Below are 19802 nucleotides of genomic sequence, written 5' to 3'. Positions count from 1 at the left end.
AGAGGCCCGCGTACTGCCAAAAAAAAAAAAAAAAATAGGACAGCATTCAGATCACTTCTCTTCCTCTTTGTTTATGTGATCCTCCTTTTTCGTCATAGACTTGGGGGAGGGAACAAGAAACTAATATTTGTCTATTACAAACTGTCTCAGTAGTTTTCCAGATCTCACTTTCCTCTGGAATGAAGGTTCCGTGAAGGCATGGACTTTATTTTCCTCCATGTGTGTGGTATAACTTCTGTTCACGCTGGGAATAGGCTGACATTTACAGCTTTGTGGGCAAGATAGCTGAACTCCTCCATACCTCAGTCTCCTCATCCGAGGAGTGGAGATGAGTAACATAATTCATGTAAAATACCTAGAACACAGCCTTCAAATAAGTGCTGTTTTTATTTTTATTATTTAAAAAAATATTTATTTATTTGGCTGCACTGGGTCTTAGTTGCGGCACGCAGGATCTTTAGTTGTGGCATGCGGGATCTATCTAGTTCCCTGACCAGGGATCGAACCTGGGCCCCCTGCATTGGGAGCGCAGAGTCTTAACTGCTGGACACCAGGGAAGTCCCCCCCCCACCTTTTTTTTTTTTTTTTTAAGAATAAGTGCTGTTTTTATCATCCCCAGGGCCCACACCTGGGCTTGGTGCTTGGTAAGAACTATTGAGTGTTTAATAATGAACATATGGGCACATTGAAGGCCACATCCTTTCAAGGTAAGAAGTAGTAACTTTTCAAAGATGAAGAAACTAAGACTTCGCAGAGTTAGGTAACTATTCCAAGTTGCATAGCTAGTGGGCAGGGCAGGGTTTAAAATCAGGTCTGTGTAGTTCCAAAATTTGTACTATTTCCATGATGCATGCTAGTTCTTGGTGGAGAAAGCACAATGATCAAATATCAATAAAATGATCGACTAGAAAAAAGGTAGTGGAGAGAACAGGTTGGAGGAGGAAAAACAGGGAGAGAATTTTAAGAAGAGAGAAAAAGGAGTGAAGCTGGGTGGAGACCTGGATCTCCTAGGCTGGCCTGTGTTTCATGTCAGAAACTCTTCCGTCTGGACTGTGGCTGTGACCTGCAATGTACCCCCGAGGCATCCCCCTTTCCTCCATGACTCCACAAAGGTCCTTCCTCCCAAAGTCCCTTTATACCCCCCTCCCACACTGTCACCCACATCCGGCTACGGGTGGCAACGATTGGGAGTACAGTGAACATGAACTGTAGCCCTCTCCCTGACCAGCTGTGTGCCCTAGAATAAGTCTCTTCCTCTCCCAGGGCCTCAGTTTCCCCACTTGTAAGATGACAGGTTGCATTAGATGATTTTGTAAGACATAGCTCTCAAATTTTATGAATCAATGAATTTTAAAGAATCTACTGTTGCCATCGCACTATCATTCTGTATTGATATTTGGTTTAATTTAATGAAAAATGTAAACTTTTTCCTTAGTTGTGAGATGTGAAAGTCCCGGTGACTTGAATGACCGTGTCTTCCTTTCCCGTGGGGTAACCCCATCTTCAGCATGTGTGGTTGCCTCAGTATTTGTTTACACATTAGACTATGAAGTCTTTGGGGACAGGGAGTGTGTCTCATCATTTCAAGTCTCTGATCTGAGTTGACATAAGTGAATGTTTGCTGCTTAAGTGGGGAAGATCCCCCAAGGCTGGAGTAGGCTGGAATTCACCACAATAAGGTAGAAGACTATCTGTTATATAGCTTTTCCAGGTGCGTTATATATTTTTTTTTCAGCAGCATTTTTATTTATTTTATTTTATCTTTTTTATTAGTTATACATTTTATACATATTAGTGTATATAGGTCAAGTGTTATATGTTTTTAATCAGAGGTGTACTACCTATGCTCACTGAGACCCAGATAACAAATTCAAGTTAAGCTCCCAGCCCTGCCAAAGCCTGCGGAAATGCTGGTTATAACCGATATGACCACATGGTGGCAGCAGAGGAGAGGGAACGAATTTCTCGTGTGTGTGCTGTTAAATCAGCAGAGCCACAGACTTTGGGACCTGTGGGTGATGCCTAGCACCACATACGAATCATTTTATTTACTTATTTTCTTTCTTTCTTTTTGCGGGCTGCTCCCCGGGCCTGCGGGATCTGAGTTCCCCGACCAGGGACTGAACTTGGCCGTGGCAGTGAAAGCCCAGAATCCTAACCACTAGGCCACCAGGAACTCCCCGAATCATTTTAGAGAATTTGTTTTTAGGAAAGAGACCCAGAAAGTACCACATTCACATGCTTTCTTAATGAGTAATGAAAAAAAAAAATGTAGTTTCATGAATAAACATACATACACTTAACTTTCATATTATGCTCAGTTAAGGCTGAGGGAAAGTCCGGCCAGGAAGAGAAGAGGAAAGCAGTGGACACCCACCAGTCCCGAGTCCCAAGGACCTCAGGTCAGAGCACAGCGTTTGTGTCCAAATCCCAATCCCGATGTCTTCGTGTCTCTGTCTCCTCTGCTTGTGGTGATGTGAGTGACCAACATGTAGTTTGACTTACTTTGTGCCAGGTCATTGTTCTAAGCACTTGGTATGTATTTTCTTAGATAATTCTTGTAACAACCCCTGAGAGATATTATTACCCTCATTTTATAGTTAAGCAATTTGCCCAAGGTCAATCGTCTAGTAAACAGTAAAGTCAGGACTTAAACCCGGAACCTGGAGCTCAGGAGTCAGGATCTTAGTACTGTTTGGCAGCCTCTCCTATGAACAGGCTTTAATAATGTTCACCCAGAAAGACTTCTGGAAAGAGATGAGGGGTGCCTGTCCAATGGTTGGTGTTATGGACTGAATCGTGTCCACCCTAAATCCCTAACCACCCCCCAAATGTGACCGTAGTTGGAGACAGGGCGTTTCAGGAGGTAATTAAGGTAGAATGAGGTCGTAAGGCTGAGGCCCTAATCTGATACGACGGGTGTCCTTATAGGAAGAGGCAAAGGCACCAGAGCAGGAAGAGAGCTCTTCTCACCAGAAGCCAAACCTGATGGCACCTTGATCTTAGATTTCCAGCCTCCGCAACAGTGAGAAATAAATGTCTACTATTTAAGCCACCCACTCTATGGTATATTGTTATAGTAGCCAAAGCTGACTAAGACACTGAATCCCGGTAATTTCTACAAAGTCAATAGAGAAGAGAGAAATACGATACCTCAAACTTATTTTAAAGGAGAGTTGGCAAGTGTATGGCTGTTAGCAGAACAGATACCATCTTGGGCACTTACAGTTTCTCCTGTCCTTCCGCCGACCCTACCCAGGGCTCTACTGTGCAGTGAATCACTTCTCTGTCGTCAAGGGCTTTGGTTGTAATAGATATTGTTTAATACTCATTAGGACCAGGTAGCCTCTACGCTCTGTTAGTCCCCAAACAATGACGAAAAGCTTCCCTGATGTGTTCCCAGCACCCATGTAGCTAGTTACTCATTTATAAATCTTAACTTAGGAATACACATCCTGTTTCCAAGCACCTACTCCCATGCCCTGGGTTAACTATAAATTGTCCTAAAGGCCCTTTGGTGGTGCTGGGTTCAGCCTCCAATGCTTCTGGATCATTTTCTGCCCGATCCCACCCTGTGAGTAAGTTGCCCTACAATAAACTGTGTTGATTATTTGGAACTGCCTTCCTCGTTTTTCGGTCTCAAGATGCCTTCTCAGTTTGGTGGGTACTTTTCGTTCCCTCTGCGTCCTCCAACAGTAAGAATCACAGAAACCTCTTCTCTCCAGTGTTCATCATAACTGTCCATGTTTTCCAGAGTTGTATATTTCCTACAGCCTTCATGTCACCTCTGAACACTTCCCAACCTGTTCAGACTTTTTAAAAGCAGGGATGCCACATCCCTTTTGGCAATCTCAAGTTTTACATGATTTAGGTCAGTGATTCTATTGGTGTGCCCCGCAGACCACCTGCATCAAAATCACCTAGTGTGTTTATTCAAAACTCAGTCCCATCCCTGGTGGCGCAGTCGTTAAGAATCTGCCTGCCAGTGCAGGGGACAGGAGTTTGAGCCCTGGTCGGGGAAGATCCCACATGCCGCGGAACAAGTAAGCCCGCGAGCCACAACTACTGAGCCCGTGTGCCACAACTACTGAAGCCTGAGCACCTAGGGCCCATGCTCCGCAACAAGAGAAGCCACCGCAATGAGAAGCCTGAGCACCGCAACGAAGAGTAGCCCACGCTCACTGCAATGAGAGAAAGCCTGCGCACAGCAAAGAAGACCCAACGCGGCCAAACAAAAACAAAAACAAAAACGCAGTCCCAGCCCTCACCCAGGCCCTACTGATTCAGAAAGTTTGGGGGTGGAGAGTAGAATGTGCATTTTAATAAGCGTGCCATGTGAGTCTGATGCGTGGTCAGCAGATTTGGATAAGAAGCGGGTGAGGGGAGGGCTTTTATCGTTTCAGCCCAGAGACAGATCTGTGCTCAAATAATGATTCTACCACTTTCTAGTTTGGAGCCTTGGGCAAGTTACCTCCCTGAGCTGCAATTTCCTCATCTGTAAAGTGAGCATAATAATGTGTGCTGCACAGATTTTTATGAGTATCAAATGATACGATGAGTGCAAAGCCACCAGCACCAAATCTGGTCTATATTTAGTAAATTTCCTATCTTGTCATTGTGGTTTCTGAGGTCTGTGGTCACTTGATTTCATGATATGTGTGGTGATGGTCTTGGTCGTGGGTTCACCAACTCTCAGTTGTTCTGTGTTTCCTAGAGAGAGGAAGGGGTGGGATGGTGGTGTCTGTCTATGTGTGGGGTCTGGCTACTTGCCAAATAGGCTGACTTGATCAGTTGTGCTCATTTTATCCTTCCAGCCTTTGCTAATTTCCATTTCCCTTCCCAGCAGGGAAGAGCTGAAAATGTTCCAGGGTAGGTTGAATCTGAGCGTGGGAGTGATTACAAAGTCCCCCCAAGAAGGCAACCAAGAGATGACCCTGACTCTCTAAGGAGAAAAAATTGATCTCCTTATGAGATCTGAAAGGGGGAAGAATGGCTCTACTTCCAGGAGCACCTCCTCAAATGGAAAGACATGACTAATTCCCTCAAAGAATCCCCGGTAGATTGGCAGAGCCTTGAGGGCAGAAACATGCTCAAAACAAGAATGTAAATCCCCAAAAGCAAAGAGAGAAAGCACGTGTGCATTGGCAGCTCAGTCCTCAGGGCATTGAAGGGGCCGGGGTGCGCTCCACTGGAGACAGAGGCAGGTATCAGAAACGGTTATGGGAGCTTCATCGCTTGCTGTTACTGTGTAACACGTCACTCCCAAAACTCAGTGGCTTAATATTTTCACTCCAGTGTCAATGGGATAGCCTGGGCTTGTTCTTGTGTTTGCAGGTCAGCTGGGGGCTCTGTTCTGCGCTGGTCTTGCCTGGGTCACCTTGACTGGAGCTGCTCTGCTCTGTGTGTGTTTTATTCTCTGCTAGGGACCAGTGGGCTAGCTGAGCATGTCCTTCTCATGACAAAGAGAGAAACACAAGAGAACAAGCCGAATACCTTAGCTTCTTTTAATGCCTGTGTCATGCCTCCTAATATCTTATTGGCCAAAGCAAGGTGGATGGCTGAGCCCAGAGCCAGAGATGGAAGGCAAGGTTATGTGGCCAAGGATGCGGGGATGGGTGAACTGGAGCTATTCATGTCAGCTCTCAGAATCCTCAACTCTCCCTTCAATGACTCCCCGTCTCCAGTCATTGCTCCCTCTTTGATGCTTCTATAATCTGCATTGCAGTTATGTATGTGAGGGCAAGGACTGTCTATAGCCCTAATGCCCAGTATGTAATCATAACAGAGAGAGAGGGAGAGAGAGAGCAAAAAGGGAAGGAAGTAGGAACACAAGTAACAAAAAAGAGAAAACAGGGAAGGCACATCAGGGTAAAGGGAGCAGAGGAAACAGGACAAAAGAGACATGAAAAGGGTAAGTTAGGGATGCACCCCTGGTTCAGAGTGAGCTAAATTGCTTGCTGATAAACAGCTTCTTGGAATATTGATCCGTTCCTAGCATTGTAAAGCAGTCATTTTCACAATGAGAAAGAGTCTTTGTGTTTTAATTTTCACGTCTGATGGCTGCATTTTCCCTGTGGCAGCCCTTGCATGAAAGAAGACTTGGGTTATAGAAATTTTTTTGGTCCCCTTAGGAGTAATCAATTTACCATTTATTATCAGAGCCTCTTTCACTACTAAGATCTCTCCAATTGCTGTACCTCTGGAACGAAGGCTGAAACTTTATAATGCAGAAAGATTGCATTAGGAACGAGGCTGGAAAGGCAGACTCAGATTCTTTTCTTGAAGTGTAATTGTTTATTTTTTCTGGATGACGTGGTTCCTAGTGCCACATATTATCAGAATAAACCGAAGGGTTGGTGATATCAGTGCTGGGAGGATAGCCTAGGTTGATTCTGAAATGGTGAGAAGTCATTTCAGGACAACGTCAGGGAATGTGGTGGGTGAAGAGAAGCAGATTTCCTTGTGCAGCTCAAAGTCCTTCTGAAGAGGGACTGCAGATTCCCTGGAGCTGAAGCAACCTCCCTGGGATAAGTGTCATCTCTTCCAAGGGAACCGCTTGGAAGTGAGTCCATCATTTGCATACCTTTGCTTAAGGTGTTAAAAATTATTCATGTGAAAAAGATGCAGGCATAATTCTTCAGTGGATTTATGAACTCTTTAGTGGTTTTTCTTGACTGGGGATGGGTGAAGGATTCCTCTTCTTGTCTCCAGGTCAGTATAATTTTTTAGGGCTTCCTGAGGTAAAACAAGAGGCCAGATCCAGGTGGGGGTGGGATGGGAATGGGGCCCAGGGACGCATAGGCCTGGTGACTGAGGCTATCTATGTGCTCACCATTCCCCTCTCTTGCCTGTCTTACTGGGGGTCTGGAACTGATCAGGCATCATCTAGCCCGGCACCTGGCACATAGGAGATGGTCAATAACTATTTATTAACTTGAATTGAGTGACGGTTTGTGGTGTGGTAGAGAGAGCATGATACTGAGAGTCAGGAGAACTGGGACTTAAATTGCCTGGTGGAGCAAACCAGGACAAGCCTCCTTTCTTCTCCGAGCCTCAGTTTCCCTACATTCAAAGTGGGGATTTCTCCCTGGGCCATCGTGAGACCTGAGAGCACTTGTGATACTGGTCACAGTCATCCCATAGAAGGCACTGACCATGCTTGGGTGGAGACCGCGTGCCTTGGTCAGAGGCCAAGGGCAGAGGCCAGGCTGTGCTACAGCGTGGGTGGTGGGGACCACCCCCCTGCAGAGCTGTGGCCTCTTTGGGGGGCTGACATCTGAGTAGGATGACCAAGTCAAGGCTGGCAGCCCAGAAGAAAGAAGCATCGACCGTCCCCTGAGCCCCAGAGGACCCCTTTCCCCTTACACACAAATATCACCTGGAAGGAGAACAGAGGACAGACAAGGTGACAGCGTAGCACATGCATATTCTGTGTCCAGGTTCTAGAGACACAGAGAGAACTCAGGCAAGGTCCCTGATGGCCAGGAGATGACCCACATTACGCCATAGGGCGGGGCTGATGGTACAGGTGTTGAATGGGTGATAAGCGCCACGACCAGTGTGTTTGTGAAGCTTTAGAGAGGCGGAGGGAGGAAGCAGTGGCGGGACTATTGATAGAGCAGTGAGGATCTGGCATCAACCTGGGCCTGCGGGTGCGGGTGGAAGGAAGGTGGACCGGGAAGCAATGGTCTCATGTTATTGCAGGACCAAGCGATAGGGTGCTGGCGGGCCAAGCCATTGACTCTGTGTGACCCGGGCAGGTCCCTTAACCACTCTGGGTCTCATTTTCCCAATTTATCAAGTGAAGGGATTGTCTTAGATCAGGGGCCCCTCAGGGCACTGAGGAAGAGCATCAGGGAGGCTGAGAAGATGGGCTCCAGGCCTCTGACCCTTGTTCCATCTACACTGTACAGCTTTTCCCCCTTCATTTTGGATAGTATGTTTCTGGGTAAGATTTCATTGAAGAAAAGAGTTGTGGTTTTCTGTTTTGTTTTGCTTTCTAAAGCCACTGGTCTAAAGACCTTTAAGTTTCCTTTCAGGCGTAAACAGCATAGGATAGCAGTTCCAGGGCCAGGTGGTGGCAGGCTCGTTAGTGGGAGCTGGGAGGGACAGCTAACCCAGCCCTAGGACCTCTGCAGCCGCCCTCCTCTCTAGAAAGGGGGGTGGGGAGGGGAGGCAGGTGGGGTGCCGGAGTGGGTACAGATTTCTGGGAAAGACGGACAGAAAAGCTCCCTGCTTCGTAAACCTGTTTGGTAAAAATTTGGGCTCACTGTGAGGGCCTTTCAGACCCCAAAACGGGTCCTCACACCAGACAGTACACCTGCCCTGGTCTGGGGTTTCTTCCTGCAAGTTCTTCCACCGAGGCTCCCAAAGCCGGGGCCTGAGTTCTATGGGGCCCTGGGAAAATGCAGCTGAGGGGCGTGAGGAGCAGACGAGCTCGCTCGGGCTCTGCTACTGACTAACTCAGCACCTGCGAGCCTCCGTTTCCTCACTCGTAAAGTGGCAATAAAAGTACCCGCGCTTATCGTGGGTAAAAATAAGTGAAGTGCAGGGACTTCCCTGGCGGTCCAGTGGTTAAGACTCCACGCTTCCAATGCGGGGGGTGTGGGTTCGATCCCTGGTCAGGGAACTAAGATCTCACATGCCACGTGGCCAAAAAATAAAAATTAAAAAAAGAAAGTGAAGTGCAGACATACTATAAAAACGTAAAAAATTACCTCTTCCATCTGCTCCTGATACCTGTGCCCCATCCCTTCTCTACCTTGCTTAATTTAATTCAATTTATTGATTTACGGTTCATGCCTAAAGCATACCGCTAGCACAGAATGCCGGAGGTAGCTGAACAGGCAGCATCATAGCAAACAAGTACAAGGACAAAGGGTTAGACAAATGGACAGCTTCTAAGTACTCATGAACATAAAAAATACAGTCATTATTCATCTCAGATTCCCAGAGTGCCTCCTATGTGCCCAACTGGGTTCACTAGGTGAGGTCAACCCCTGACACATGGGTATGTGAATTTTTGTCTCTGTCTCAGACAGTTGAGAAGAAGTCAGTGTTTTGAGAAAACATGGTGATGTGATGGAAAACAAAGTGCCAATTCCCCAGAGCAAGACCTGGGTGGCGTAGCCTCCCATACAGCTTTAAGCCCTATACAGCAGAAGATGGTAGCCTGCTCGGCAAATGCCTGGGAGTGACTGTTAGAAGAGGGCGTGATGTGGCCGAAAGGGCCCAGGTTTTGCCACCTAAAAATGGTGTAAACTTAGGAAGGTCAAATCTAACTTTGAGCCCCAGTTTCCTTATCTATGAAACCGGGTCATAAAATCTGCTTGCCTGGTCGTTGTAGAATAAAACCAGATCGGGCAAGGACCTGCTTCACGGTAGCCCTCGGAAAGGGGTCTCCATTATTACGGTTTTGGAAAAAGCCCAGAGCGGATGATTGCATTCATGAGTGTCGCTGTGGGAGGTGCAGTCTGTCCTTGGTGGAGTCCAGGCCTCAGGAGTCACCAGCTGAGATCCTTTGCCGAGTGAAAAGGGCTCTGAGCAGCCCCTGCACATCGCGATTCCGGAGGCTGTAGATGACAGGGTTCAGCATAGGCATGACGACAGTGTACGTGACGCTGGCCACTCGGCCCCACTTGGCCTCATACCGGGACATGGGCTGGAAGTAGACTGCAGTGACTGTCCCGTAGAAGAGGCCCACCATGGCCAGATGGGAGCCACAGGTGGACAGCTGGAGCACCGCAGCTGCGATGGCCCCCTAGGAGGCGAAGATGAGTAGGAAGGGAGTGACTACCACCGCGGCACCCTCGGTGAAGATGACGAGCTGGATGTGGCGGGTGTCAGAGCACGAGAGCCTTAAGAGAGGCTGGTGGTCACAGAAGAAGTGGGGCGCTTGGTGGGAGGCACAGAAGGACAGGTGGGCCATAAGCAGGATATGCAGGAGGGAGTGGACATGGGACACGAGCCACGCAGTCCCCACCAACGCTGTGCACACAGCCCGGGACATCCTCGTGGCAGAGCGGAGGGGGTGCCGGATGGCCACGTAGCGGTCATAAGCCATGGCAGCCAGGAGGCAGCTGTCAGTTACACCCAGGGCAAAGAAGAAGTACATTTGGGTCAGGCAGCCAGCCAGGGAGATGGAGCGGTCATGGGCCATCAGGTTGGCCAACATCTTGGGTACAGTGATGGAGGTAAAGCAGAGGTCTTCAAAGGACAGCTGGGCCGGCAGGAAGTACATGGGTGCATGAAGGGCTGGACTGGCTCGGATGACGGCCACAATGAGTCCATTACCCAGGATGCCCGCCACATACAGGACCAAAAATAGGACAAAGAGAGGCCGCTGCTGTCCAGGATTTGTTGTTAGTCCTAGTAGGGTGAATGGGGTTCCTTCTGAAGTCTCATTGGCAGCATCCACGGCTGGGCTGCTTCTTTGTCTGGGACCCCAGGGGTTCCATTCTACTGCTGGGTCATCTCCCCAGTGTCAAAGGAAAAGGGTGAAGGGCCACTAAGTTGCTCAAGGCTTTCTGGCCATGAGGGAAATCATGGGTTTGGAGTCAGACAGCCGTGTTGCTACACACAGGTGTGGACCATGTGCAAATCATTTTTCCCCCCTGAATCTTCTTCCTTTCCAGGCCTTAGGTTCCCCATCAGTAAAGTAAGGGAGCTGAACCAGAGGACCTTGAAGGCTGCTTCCAACTTGGATACTTTGTGATTTGAAGCAAAAACAGAACAAAAACATTGCCCAGGATGTGGACCAGAGAAGGAAGGAAACACAAAAGAAAAGATCAAACAGAGAGAGGATCAAAATCAGGGAGAGATTTGACCAATGGGCATTTATTTCAGAGAAGTCAGAGTGGAAAAGAAAACCCAGATGGAAGCAAGGAACTTATCAAAGAAATAAAAATTCCAAACATTAAGGGCACACATATATTGACATCGATGTAAACCTACAGCACCCAAATGCAAACATGATGTTTTAGAACACTGAGGGACAAAAGAAGAACCCATCACTCCCAGGGATGTGAGGATCTGATGATGTTCAGATACCCAGACTGCCATCCAATATGTCATCAACAGTAGATGATGGGACGCAGTTGGGCAATATCATCAAATTCTGAAGAAAAACACCGATTTTGAACCTAGAATTCTATCCTAAACCAAAATATTAATCAAGTATGAGAAAGGAATAAAGAAATTTTCAGACTTGCAAAAACAAAAACAAAAAAAGAGCCAAAGAACCTGGATGACTCCCTGTATCCCTGGAAAACTCTTCCCATGAAATCAAACACTTACAGCATCAAACAGATGCACACCCTTTATGGGAAACTCATGCAGACAGATGGATACACCTGCCAGATGCAGAGACTTGACTCTTAAGGACAGAGGCAACTTGTTTCAATGCCTCCATTTTTTCCTGTCTGAATCTCACTGCAGAAATCTTGGGTGATTATCCAAGAGGGGGGTCTTAAAAGGAGAGGGATTTTAGGATAGGTTTCCTGAAGGCTATGCTGAAGCCATCTCTGCAGGAGAATGATCTCTTAATTTCTTTTCACATCCTTCTCTCTATTAAAATAAAATAAAGACCCTTCCTACCCTATTGTCTTCCTTTTCCTCCTCCATTGTGTAAGAAGAATTTCTGGCTTTGGATCCCTGGAGAACATTTTTTTCTCAAATTTACAATCATGTCCCACTGTCCAGGAAGGTACGAGGATCAGGGCGAGAGGGTGAGAGGGAGTGGGAAAGCTTGCTTACGAATTGGCTTTTTCAGAAACTGGACCTACTCTGACCCGTGTTTAAATTGGCCTCAATAAACATACAGATACACGGAGCTGTTTGCAGAAATTCAACTGTAATCACAAATACACCGGTGCAGACATGCAGGCATGTGCAGCCTCCAGCTGTGCTCTGCAAATACACAGGCACGATCGATCACACACAGAAATGTGGACACTGACATCTGAGTAAGCAGACAAGTGTAACCACAAGACCCGCAGACCCAGACCATCCTACACATAAACAGAGGGTCCAAAGCAATCACAAAATAGCACTGAGGCCAGAGGGTGACGCTCACTTACAGACTCCTGTTCACGGGGGCACCTGGCACCGTGCACAGCTACTGGGACATGCACGTTCATGCTTCCTCTGAGCAGGTAGTCTGTCAGCTCTCTACCAGTGCCCGTCCACCCCATCCCGGCCCACCCTGTCACACCCCGTCACACAATCACATCTTCCGGCACAGCCCCAGGGGTCCACGGCCTCTCGACTTCACACACATGGCTACACTCACATAGGCTCGTGCTGGGTCACAGCAGAGATGTACCACCCTAGAGGAGCACGTCCACATACACACCACCTCCTCCTCCCCCAGTGATGCTATCGGACAGTGATGGGGACGCACAGTCTCAGCCTCACACAAACAGCACCCGCTCTCACACTCACATGTACAGCTCATGCCCACAGCCACGTTCAAGAGGACAGATTCGTACACTCTCCAGCCTGGCCACTTGCCGCAAGTGTTCCTTCTGGCTTCTCCACATCACAGGAGGGAGCAGCAGCGAGGACCAAGTGTAGCCCGTCACTGAAGGGTCTGGGGAGGGAGCTATTGGCCACACTTATGGGGTTTGGGGCCTTGGGAGTACCTTAGCTTCTCCCAGAGACAGCACCCCTTCCCCTGGCCGTCATTCCTGGGGTGGGAGGCAGCTTGGCTCTGGGGTTTGTTATTCTTTCTCTCTAGAGCCCAGTTTGATGGGGGTAGGGGTGGTTGGTACCACCTTCAACTCGGGGGGCCTCAGGAGCCCCGTGCATCGTGAAACTGCTGCTCCCCGGTCCCTGTCTTGTGGAGGCCAGAGCTGCCTCCTGAACCCCAAGTCCGGGGTTTACAGCAGTGGCTTCTGGAGCCAACTGTCTTGTCCCCTCAACTTTTGCTGAGGCTTCTTGTAGGAGGTGTAAGAGTGTGGGAAGGATTGTGCCTCTGAGGACTGTGCAATAATATGCCTGAGTGACTGTGGGGTGTGTGTGTGTGTGTGTGTGTGTGAGATTGTATGCCTGGGTGTGAAATGATCATGTCTCTGTCAAACAAAATGTGTCTATGAGCTTGAGTGTGTGTCTGAATGTGCAGCTGTGCCTCTGTCTGTGTGGGCGGCAGGGACAACCTGAGAGCGTTTCTTTGTGCATGAAGGTTTCCGATAGGGGACTGGGTCTGTGTTGCAGGGGCTATGTGTTCCCGTGTGTGTTTGTAGCATTCCAGGTGGGAATGGCTTTGCATGACTCAGCGTCAGAACAACATGAAGGGTGATTTTGAACGTATGAACTTTCAATGATTCCCTGCTGCCTACTGAATAAAGTCCCAATTCCCCTACCTGATATCCAGCCCGTAGGGTGTCCTTCCCATCCCCAGATCTTCAATCTTCAAACTTCTCTCCACTTCTTTCCCAACACATCTATCTCTAGCCAGTTAAGTTGGTCTCCTTAGAGCCTTTTGTGCACATCGAGCTCATTGTACCTCTGTACCGTTGTGTGTGCTTGTTTTTCCCCCACCGAAAACCCCTTTCTTTCAATTCCCACCCATGCTGCAGGGTCCAACTGATTTTGAGCAATAAGTACCCCAGTCTTCCCCATCCCAAACCTGCTTTTGTCCTAATTGCTTGTCTTAGTAGATGGTGTTGAAGGAGGTTTAAAAAGGGAAATATTTGATCAGAATTGGGGAGCTTTCCTGGGCCTCTTGCTTTGGGAACGAGGATCTGACTGTTTCTCTTCCTTTATCCTCCAGGTTGGGCTCTGTTATTGTCTTCCAGTGCCTCCCCTTCCCTCTTGTTTATTTTCTTATCTATCAAGTAGGTCCAGCATAGCAGCCTGAAACTTCACGTTTCCTCTGATGAATGTGTAGGATTTATGTGATTATTGTATCTGACTGCTCCATAGATGCTAAACATGTGGAAGGACCCATGTACACCCTGTGGGGCCAAGATGATGGAAGGGGCCGTGTGCCTCTGGAAACTTTCCCTTGATTGTGGTGAGAATTGTATGTCATAAGAGCCCAAGAATTCATAACAAGAAGAAAAGACCACAGAGGAGGTCTCTGAGTATAAACATCATTGAATTGGGGGCAAAACTTCCATTCTCAGTCCCCTAGTTGCCAACTCTTCTGATAACGTCTCCAACCACTGTCATGGCATATGAGTTGTCATGGTGATAGGAGGAAAGAACTGGGAAAGGATTATAAAAACTCGGGATGGGGACTTCCCTGGTGGCGCAGTGGTTGAGAATCTGCCTGCGCATGCAGGGGACACCGATTCGAGTCCTGCTCCGGGAAGATCCCACATGCCGCAGAGCAACAAAGCCTGTGCATCACAACTACTGAGCCTGCGAACCACAACTACTGAAGCCCACGAGCCTAGAGCCCTGTCCGGCAACAAGAAGCCACTGCAATGAGAAGCCCACGCACCGCAACGAAGAGTAGCCCCCACTGGCTGCAACTAGAGAAAGCCCGTGCGCAGCAACGAAGACCCATTGCAGCCGAAAATAAATAAATAAATAAATTTATAAAAACAAAACCAAAAACTTGTGGTGGGAGAAGGGGTTTTAATTCGTTTAAGCCTTTGGCAAAACGTTTCGAGTTTGGGGTATTGTACGCTCTGCTCTCAACGTGCAGGCTCATCAGGTAATAGGGTGACCAACATCCTGGTTTGCCCAGGACGGAGGAGGTTTTCTGGACATGGGAGTTAGAGTTTTAAAAACTAGGACAGTTCTGGGCACACCAGGACAAGTTGGTGACCCTGTCAAGAAACGTAAAAATTCTCTAAGAATTGAGGAGATAGTATAGTCCACATCCCTCTCTCCATTAGTCTGGGACCTCCAAGAAGACTGTAGTTACTAAGGAGGGACCCAGTTCTGGTAACAAGGAGCATCACCTCCCTGGAGAGCCGGGATGAACCTTCAGTTTTCCTGCAGTCTAAATACCCAGCAGCTGATTTCTCCTTGAAAGGAAGTTGGAGTGGTGAGGCCAGCCCCTGGCTGGGGCCCAAGGAACAGACTCCATGGGGAACCTATTAGGGGGTGACAATGAAGCACTGTTTGAGTCCCATACCTTGCCACCCCAGGCCTCATCGCAGCCATAATTAGGAGGAGCTGGAAAGGGGATGAGACAGGAGCTGACATCTACTCTGACCATGCTCCACCTCTCCTTGGAAGCACCTATCATAACTCCTGGGGTCCACTCCTGCCCTGCTCTTGCATGAAGGGGCTTCATGGGCAGAATGCAGTGCCTTGGGCCTTGCCCATGTGCACCTGAGTCAGGGAGACAAGGAAAATCTGTCAAAATTGTAAACTCTGGGTATACAAAAATCCCAAGAGTACTGGATCTGAAGGGTCCAGCATGACCTGGAGCACTGTGGTTGCCTTTGCCCTAGAGGTTTATGGAATTTCCTCTCCAGACCCCAACTCTGCCTCTGGATGTTGTAATCTTAACACAAAGCAGTCCACACTACCTGACCACGTGCTAATCTGAGCAGACTCATAACCCTCAATGAAACTTAAATCCACCAATACTTAGCTCCTACTCTTAAGCTTTAAGAAACATCAACCATTATCCATAACCCTAAATACGTCTTAAAGTGACCCCACACATGTTGATTTGATACTCAAAATACTCTTCTTATGCCTTACTTTCATCTAGTTCTGAACCTAGGCTAACTGTAATAATAACTAGACTGTGACGTAAGCGTATCACAAATGTTGTCCACATACCAACTTAATTTAAATCGAACAGAGCTCTAACATGAGCTAAACTCTAACTCAAATTTAATCTAGCAATAAAAAAAGAAACCTGAATTCTCATCTTAAGTAGTCCTGCCCTTTAACACTAACTATAAAATATTTCTAACATTTCTTTTTTTTATATTGAAGTACAGTTGATTTACAATGTTGTGTTAGTTTCAGGTGTACAGCAAAGTGATTCAGTTACACACACATTCTTTTTCAGATTCTTTCCCCTTATAGCTTATTACAAAATATTGAGTACAGTTCTCTGTGCTATATAGTAGGTCCTTGCTGGCTATCTGTTTTATATATAGTAGTGTGTACATGTTATTTCTAATATTTCTAATAAGAGCTCAAATTTATCCAAACCCTGACTCCTAAATTTATCCCAAATCCACTATTAATTAGAATCAATCCAAATTGTAAAATTTACATAATTTTAATCCAATCCTAAAATTTGTCCATTTGTAACCTAACCCTGGCTTTACCCTAACTCTAACCCTAGTCTTAGCCATAACATGAACGCTAACCATATTCTAACCATAACCATAGTCCTGATCCTTCCCTATTCTCTATCACAGCCCTGAGATAAATTAATCTTGGTCAAATTCTAACCCAACTATAGGATTTTAGGAACGAGCTCATGTATGTGCTGGTGCTGCTTGGCCATTGCCCTGAGAGACGGAATATGCAGGCTAATAGGGAAAGATATTTGCCTCACCAGATTCCATCCCATTCTTTGGCATGAGTGGGTACTGAAGATGTTCTCTTGGGGTCGAGGTGAGCAGAAGCAGACTTACTGGTCATGAAGGACCTCAGAAGAGCAAGAAACACTTGCAGCCAATATGGCTCCTATCTGGTGTTTCTGGGAATCATCCTCTCAGAAGTTCAAGTGGCAAATAAACTTAGTTACTGCACCTGGTGACATGCAGGAACTTCCATGTTTTGAACATCGAGGAACCTAAGGCATCTCTACAGCAGATTAACTTGATCTTGATTCTGGCGCTGGGGCTAGATTACTCCAGGTTCCTGTCTCCTGTCTGTAAGCTTCAGTTTCTCCCCTTTTCTCCCCCTCAAACAATGACAAGAGACACCCAGCCAGAGGAACCTCCACCTTTACCCACAGTGACCGGGCCCGGGAAGAGCTCTCCTCATCTCTTCAGAGTCAGTCCTAACCAGCCTCTCGGACCTCGCACTCGTGCGCCGGCCTCGGACAGCAGCAGTGCTTCCAGTTCCTTCCGAGCACCTCCCTGACCTCTTTGTTGCGGAGGCTGTAGGTGAGCGGGTTGAGAGCTGGGATGACAAGGGTGTAGAACACAGGTGCCATCTTGTCAGTGTCCGGGGTGTAGCTGGAGCTGGGGCACAGGTTCATGAAAATGATCGTCCCGTAAAGCACGGCCACGGCCGTGAGGTGGGAGCCACAGGTAGAGGCTGCTCGCCACCGGCCCTTGGCCGAGTGCATGCCGATCATGGCTCTGGCAATGAACCCGAGGACACGGCGAAAGCCAACACGGTGGCTGTCTGGATGAAGCCACAGACGACGAAGAGGAGAAGTTCACTGAGACTGGTGTCGTTGCAGGAGATGGCCAGCAGTGGAGGGATATCGCAGAGGAAGCTGTTCACCTCCCGAGAGCCGCAGCAGCTCAGGTGGCAGGTGAAGGTCGTGTGGACCACGGCACTCACTGCCCCACCCAGGCCTGATGCTGCCAGAAAGACCAGACACAGACGCCGCGACACGGCAGTGGCGTAGAGAAGAGGGTTTCCGACGGCCACATCGCGGTCATAGGCCATGGATGGCAGCAGGCAACACTTGGCATCCGCCAGCCCTGTAAACAAAAACATCTGGAGGGCACAGGCTGCGTAAGGGATGGAGATGCAGGGCAACAGCTGGCCTACGAGCATCTTGGCTCCGATGGCTGAGGAATAGCAGGCATCCAGCAGGGAGAGGTTGGCCAGGAAGAAGTACATGGGTGTGTGGAGCTGGGCGACCACGTAGACTAGCAGCACCATGCCCACATTTCCCAGCAGGCTCACCAGGTAGACGGGCAGGAAGATCAGGATGAGGGCCAGGTGCAGGTCCCAGCGATCTGTGATGCCCAGGAGGATGAACTCCGTAGGGGCACCCCTGGCCCAAGTGAAGTTCTCTGGCATCATCCTGCAGGACAGAGTCTGGGGAGAGACAAAGCAGGAGGGAGGTGAGGGAAAGGTTAGGACCATCACCTGTGAGAAAGCGCTTTGTACTGGGAGACAGGTAGACTTGGGTGTGAGTCCTAACTGTGTAACAAAATAGCGGTGTGACCTTGGACAAGCCATATCACCTCTCAAAACCTGTGTTTTCAGTGCTGAGAGGTCACTATCATTTAACCTTCATGAGAGGGGGAATCTTGCCTGTCTTATTCAATTTTGAATCCACAGTTCTGAGAATATTGCCTGGCACTTAGTAATTGCTCAGTAAATACGGGCATACCTCATTTTATTGCACTTGGCTTTATCATGCTTCACAGATGGTGTTTTGTTTCTTGCTTATGTTTTTGTTTTTTACAAATTGAAGGTTTTGGCACCATTTTTCTGACAGCATTTGTTCACTTCATGTCTCTGTGTCACATTTCAGCAATAATCACCGTATTTCAAACTTTTTCATCATTATTGTATTTGTTATGGTGATCTGTGGTCAGTGATCTTTGATGTTACTATTATGATTCACTGAAGGCTTAGATGATGATTAGCATTTTTAGCAATAAAGTGTTTTAAAATTAAGGTACGTACACTGCTTTTTTTTAGACATATTGCTATTGCACACTTAATAGACTACAGTATAGTGTAAACATAACTTTTATATGTACTGGGAAACCAAAACATTGGTGTGACTTGCTTTGCAATATTGGCTACATTGCATTTGTCTGGAACTGAGCCCACAATATCTCCAAAGTCTACATGAATTTGTTAAATGCATGAATGATGAATAGGATAATAGTTGGTGTCTGGACAAGGATTGAAAACTCCATGACTCTATATGCATTCGCCTCTCCAGTTTCCCTAGGAGGAAAAGAAGCAATGAAATGGCCAGTCTCCTGATTCAAAGGGTAACTATTCGCTGTGGGTCTTGAGGTTTGCTGGGAGGACATCTTTCCCCTAGAGTAAGACCTGGGAAGGGAGAGTGCAGCAGTGGTTGGCCTCTGGGGGAGACGGCAAGAAGTAGAAAGAACAGAAGATTTGAATATATTCCAGGGTTGGACTCTTCACCTCCCCAAGTCTCAATTTTCTCATCTGTGTAGGGAGAAAGAAAAAGCTTCAAGGATTCAATGAGATAATGCATATAAAACATCTCACACAGAGCCTGGCACACAGCAGGCGTTTAATGAAGGATCAGTTAACTGAGTTGAGCTAGATGCCTTGCCTCGATACTAGAAGGAAGCAACTTTAAGGCAACCAGAAGTAGTGTAATTTCCAGAAAATATAACATTGTTTACACCCCTGTGCCTTTTCACTTGTTCCCTCTGCCTAGAACTCATTTCCTCTTTTTGTGTTTGACAAAAACTATCTTGGATGTAAAGCCTTCCCCCGTGACTCAGAGGAAAATAAACTTCTCACTACTTTGTGCTGGCTGCACTGGAGCTTACATCCATCACAGTGTTTCATTATTCTTTTGCACATTTTTTTTTAAGTCTTCATTGAATTTGTTACAATATTGCTTCTGTTTTAAGTTTTGGTTTTTTGGCCGCAAGGCATGTGAGAGCCTAGCTCCCGACCAGGGATCGAACCCACACCCCCTGCATTGGAAGGTGAAGTCTTAACCACTGGACTGCCAGAGAAGTCTCAACTGCACATATTTTTTTATGTGTCCGTCTCTCCTGTGGGCTTTGAGCTCCTTGATTCAATATTCATTCAACAAATGTTTATTGAGTCCTACTATGTGCTAACTATGGCCCTGTGATTCATTTTTGTACCTCCAGGGTCTGGTATGTAATCAGTGCTCAATAAATATTAGTCGAATGTATAAAACAGTGAAAAGAATATGAACATTAACAGCATGCAGACCTGGT

At 47.4% G+C, this 19802-nt stretch overlaps 1 protein-coding gene across 1 annotated transcript; it reads right to left on the bottom strand.

Moving 5' to 3' along the window:
• Window positions 1-9496: 9496 nt before the first annotated feature.
• OR1K1 (olfactory receptor family 1 subfamily K member 1) lies at window positions 9497-17913 on the bottom strand (the record flags this gene model as incomplete). Its single annotated transcript, XM_079926578.1, is given in 4 exon segments — window positions 9497-9760; window positions 9764-10368; window positions 16936-17250; window positions 17253-17913. Coding segments are annotated over 4 exon segments (1845 nt in total).
• Between the last annotated feature and the right edge of the window lie 1889 nt (window positions 17914-19802).

The sequence above is a fragment of the Stenella coeruleoalba genome (assembly GCF_951394435.1).
Source record: "Stenella coeruleoalba genome assembly, chromosome: 7".
NCBI lineage: Eukaryota > Metazoa > Chordata > Mammalia > Artiodactyla > Delphinidae > Stenella > Stenella coeruleoalba.
Note: the sequence above shows the minus strand (reverse complement) of the source record. Positions and strands in the feature narration are given on the sequence as shown.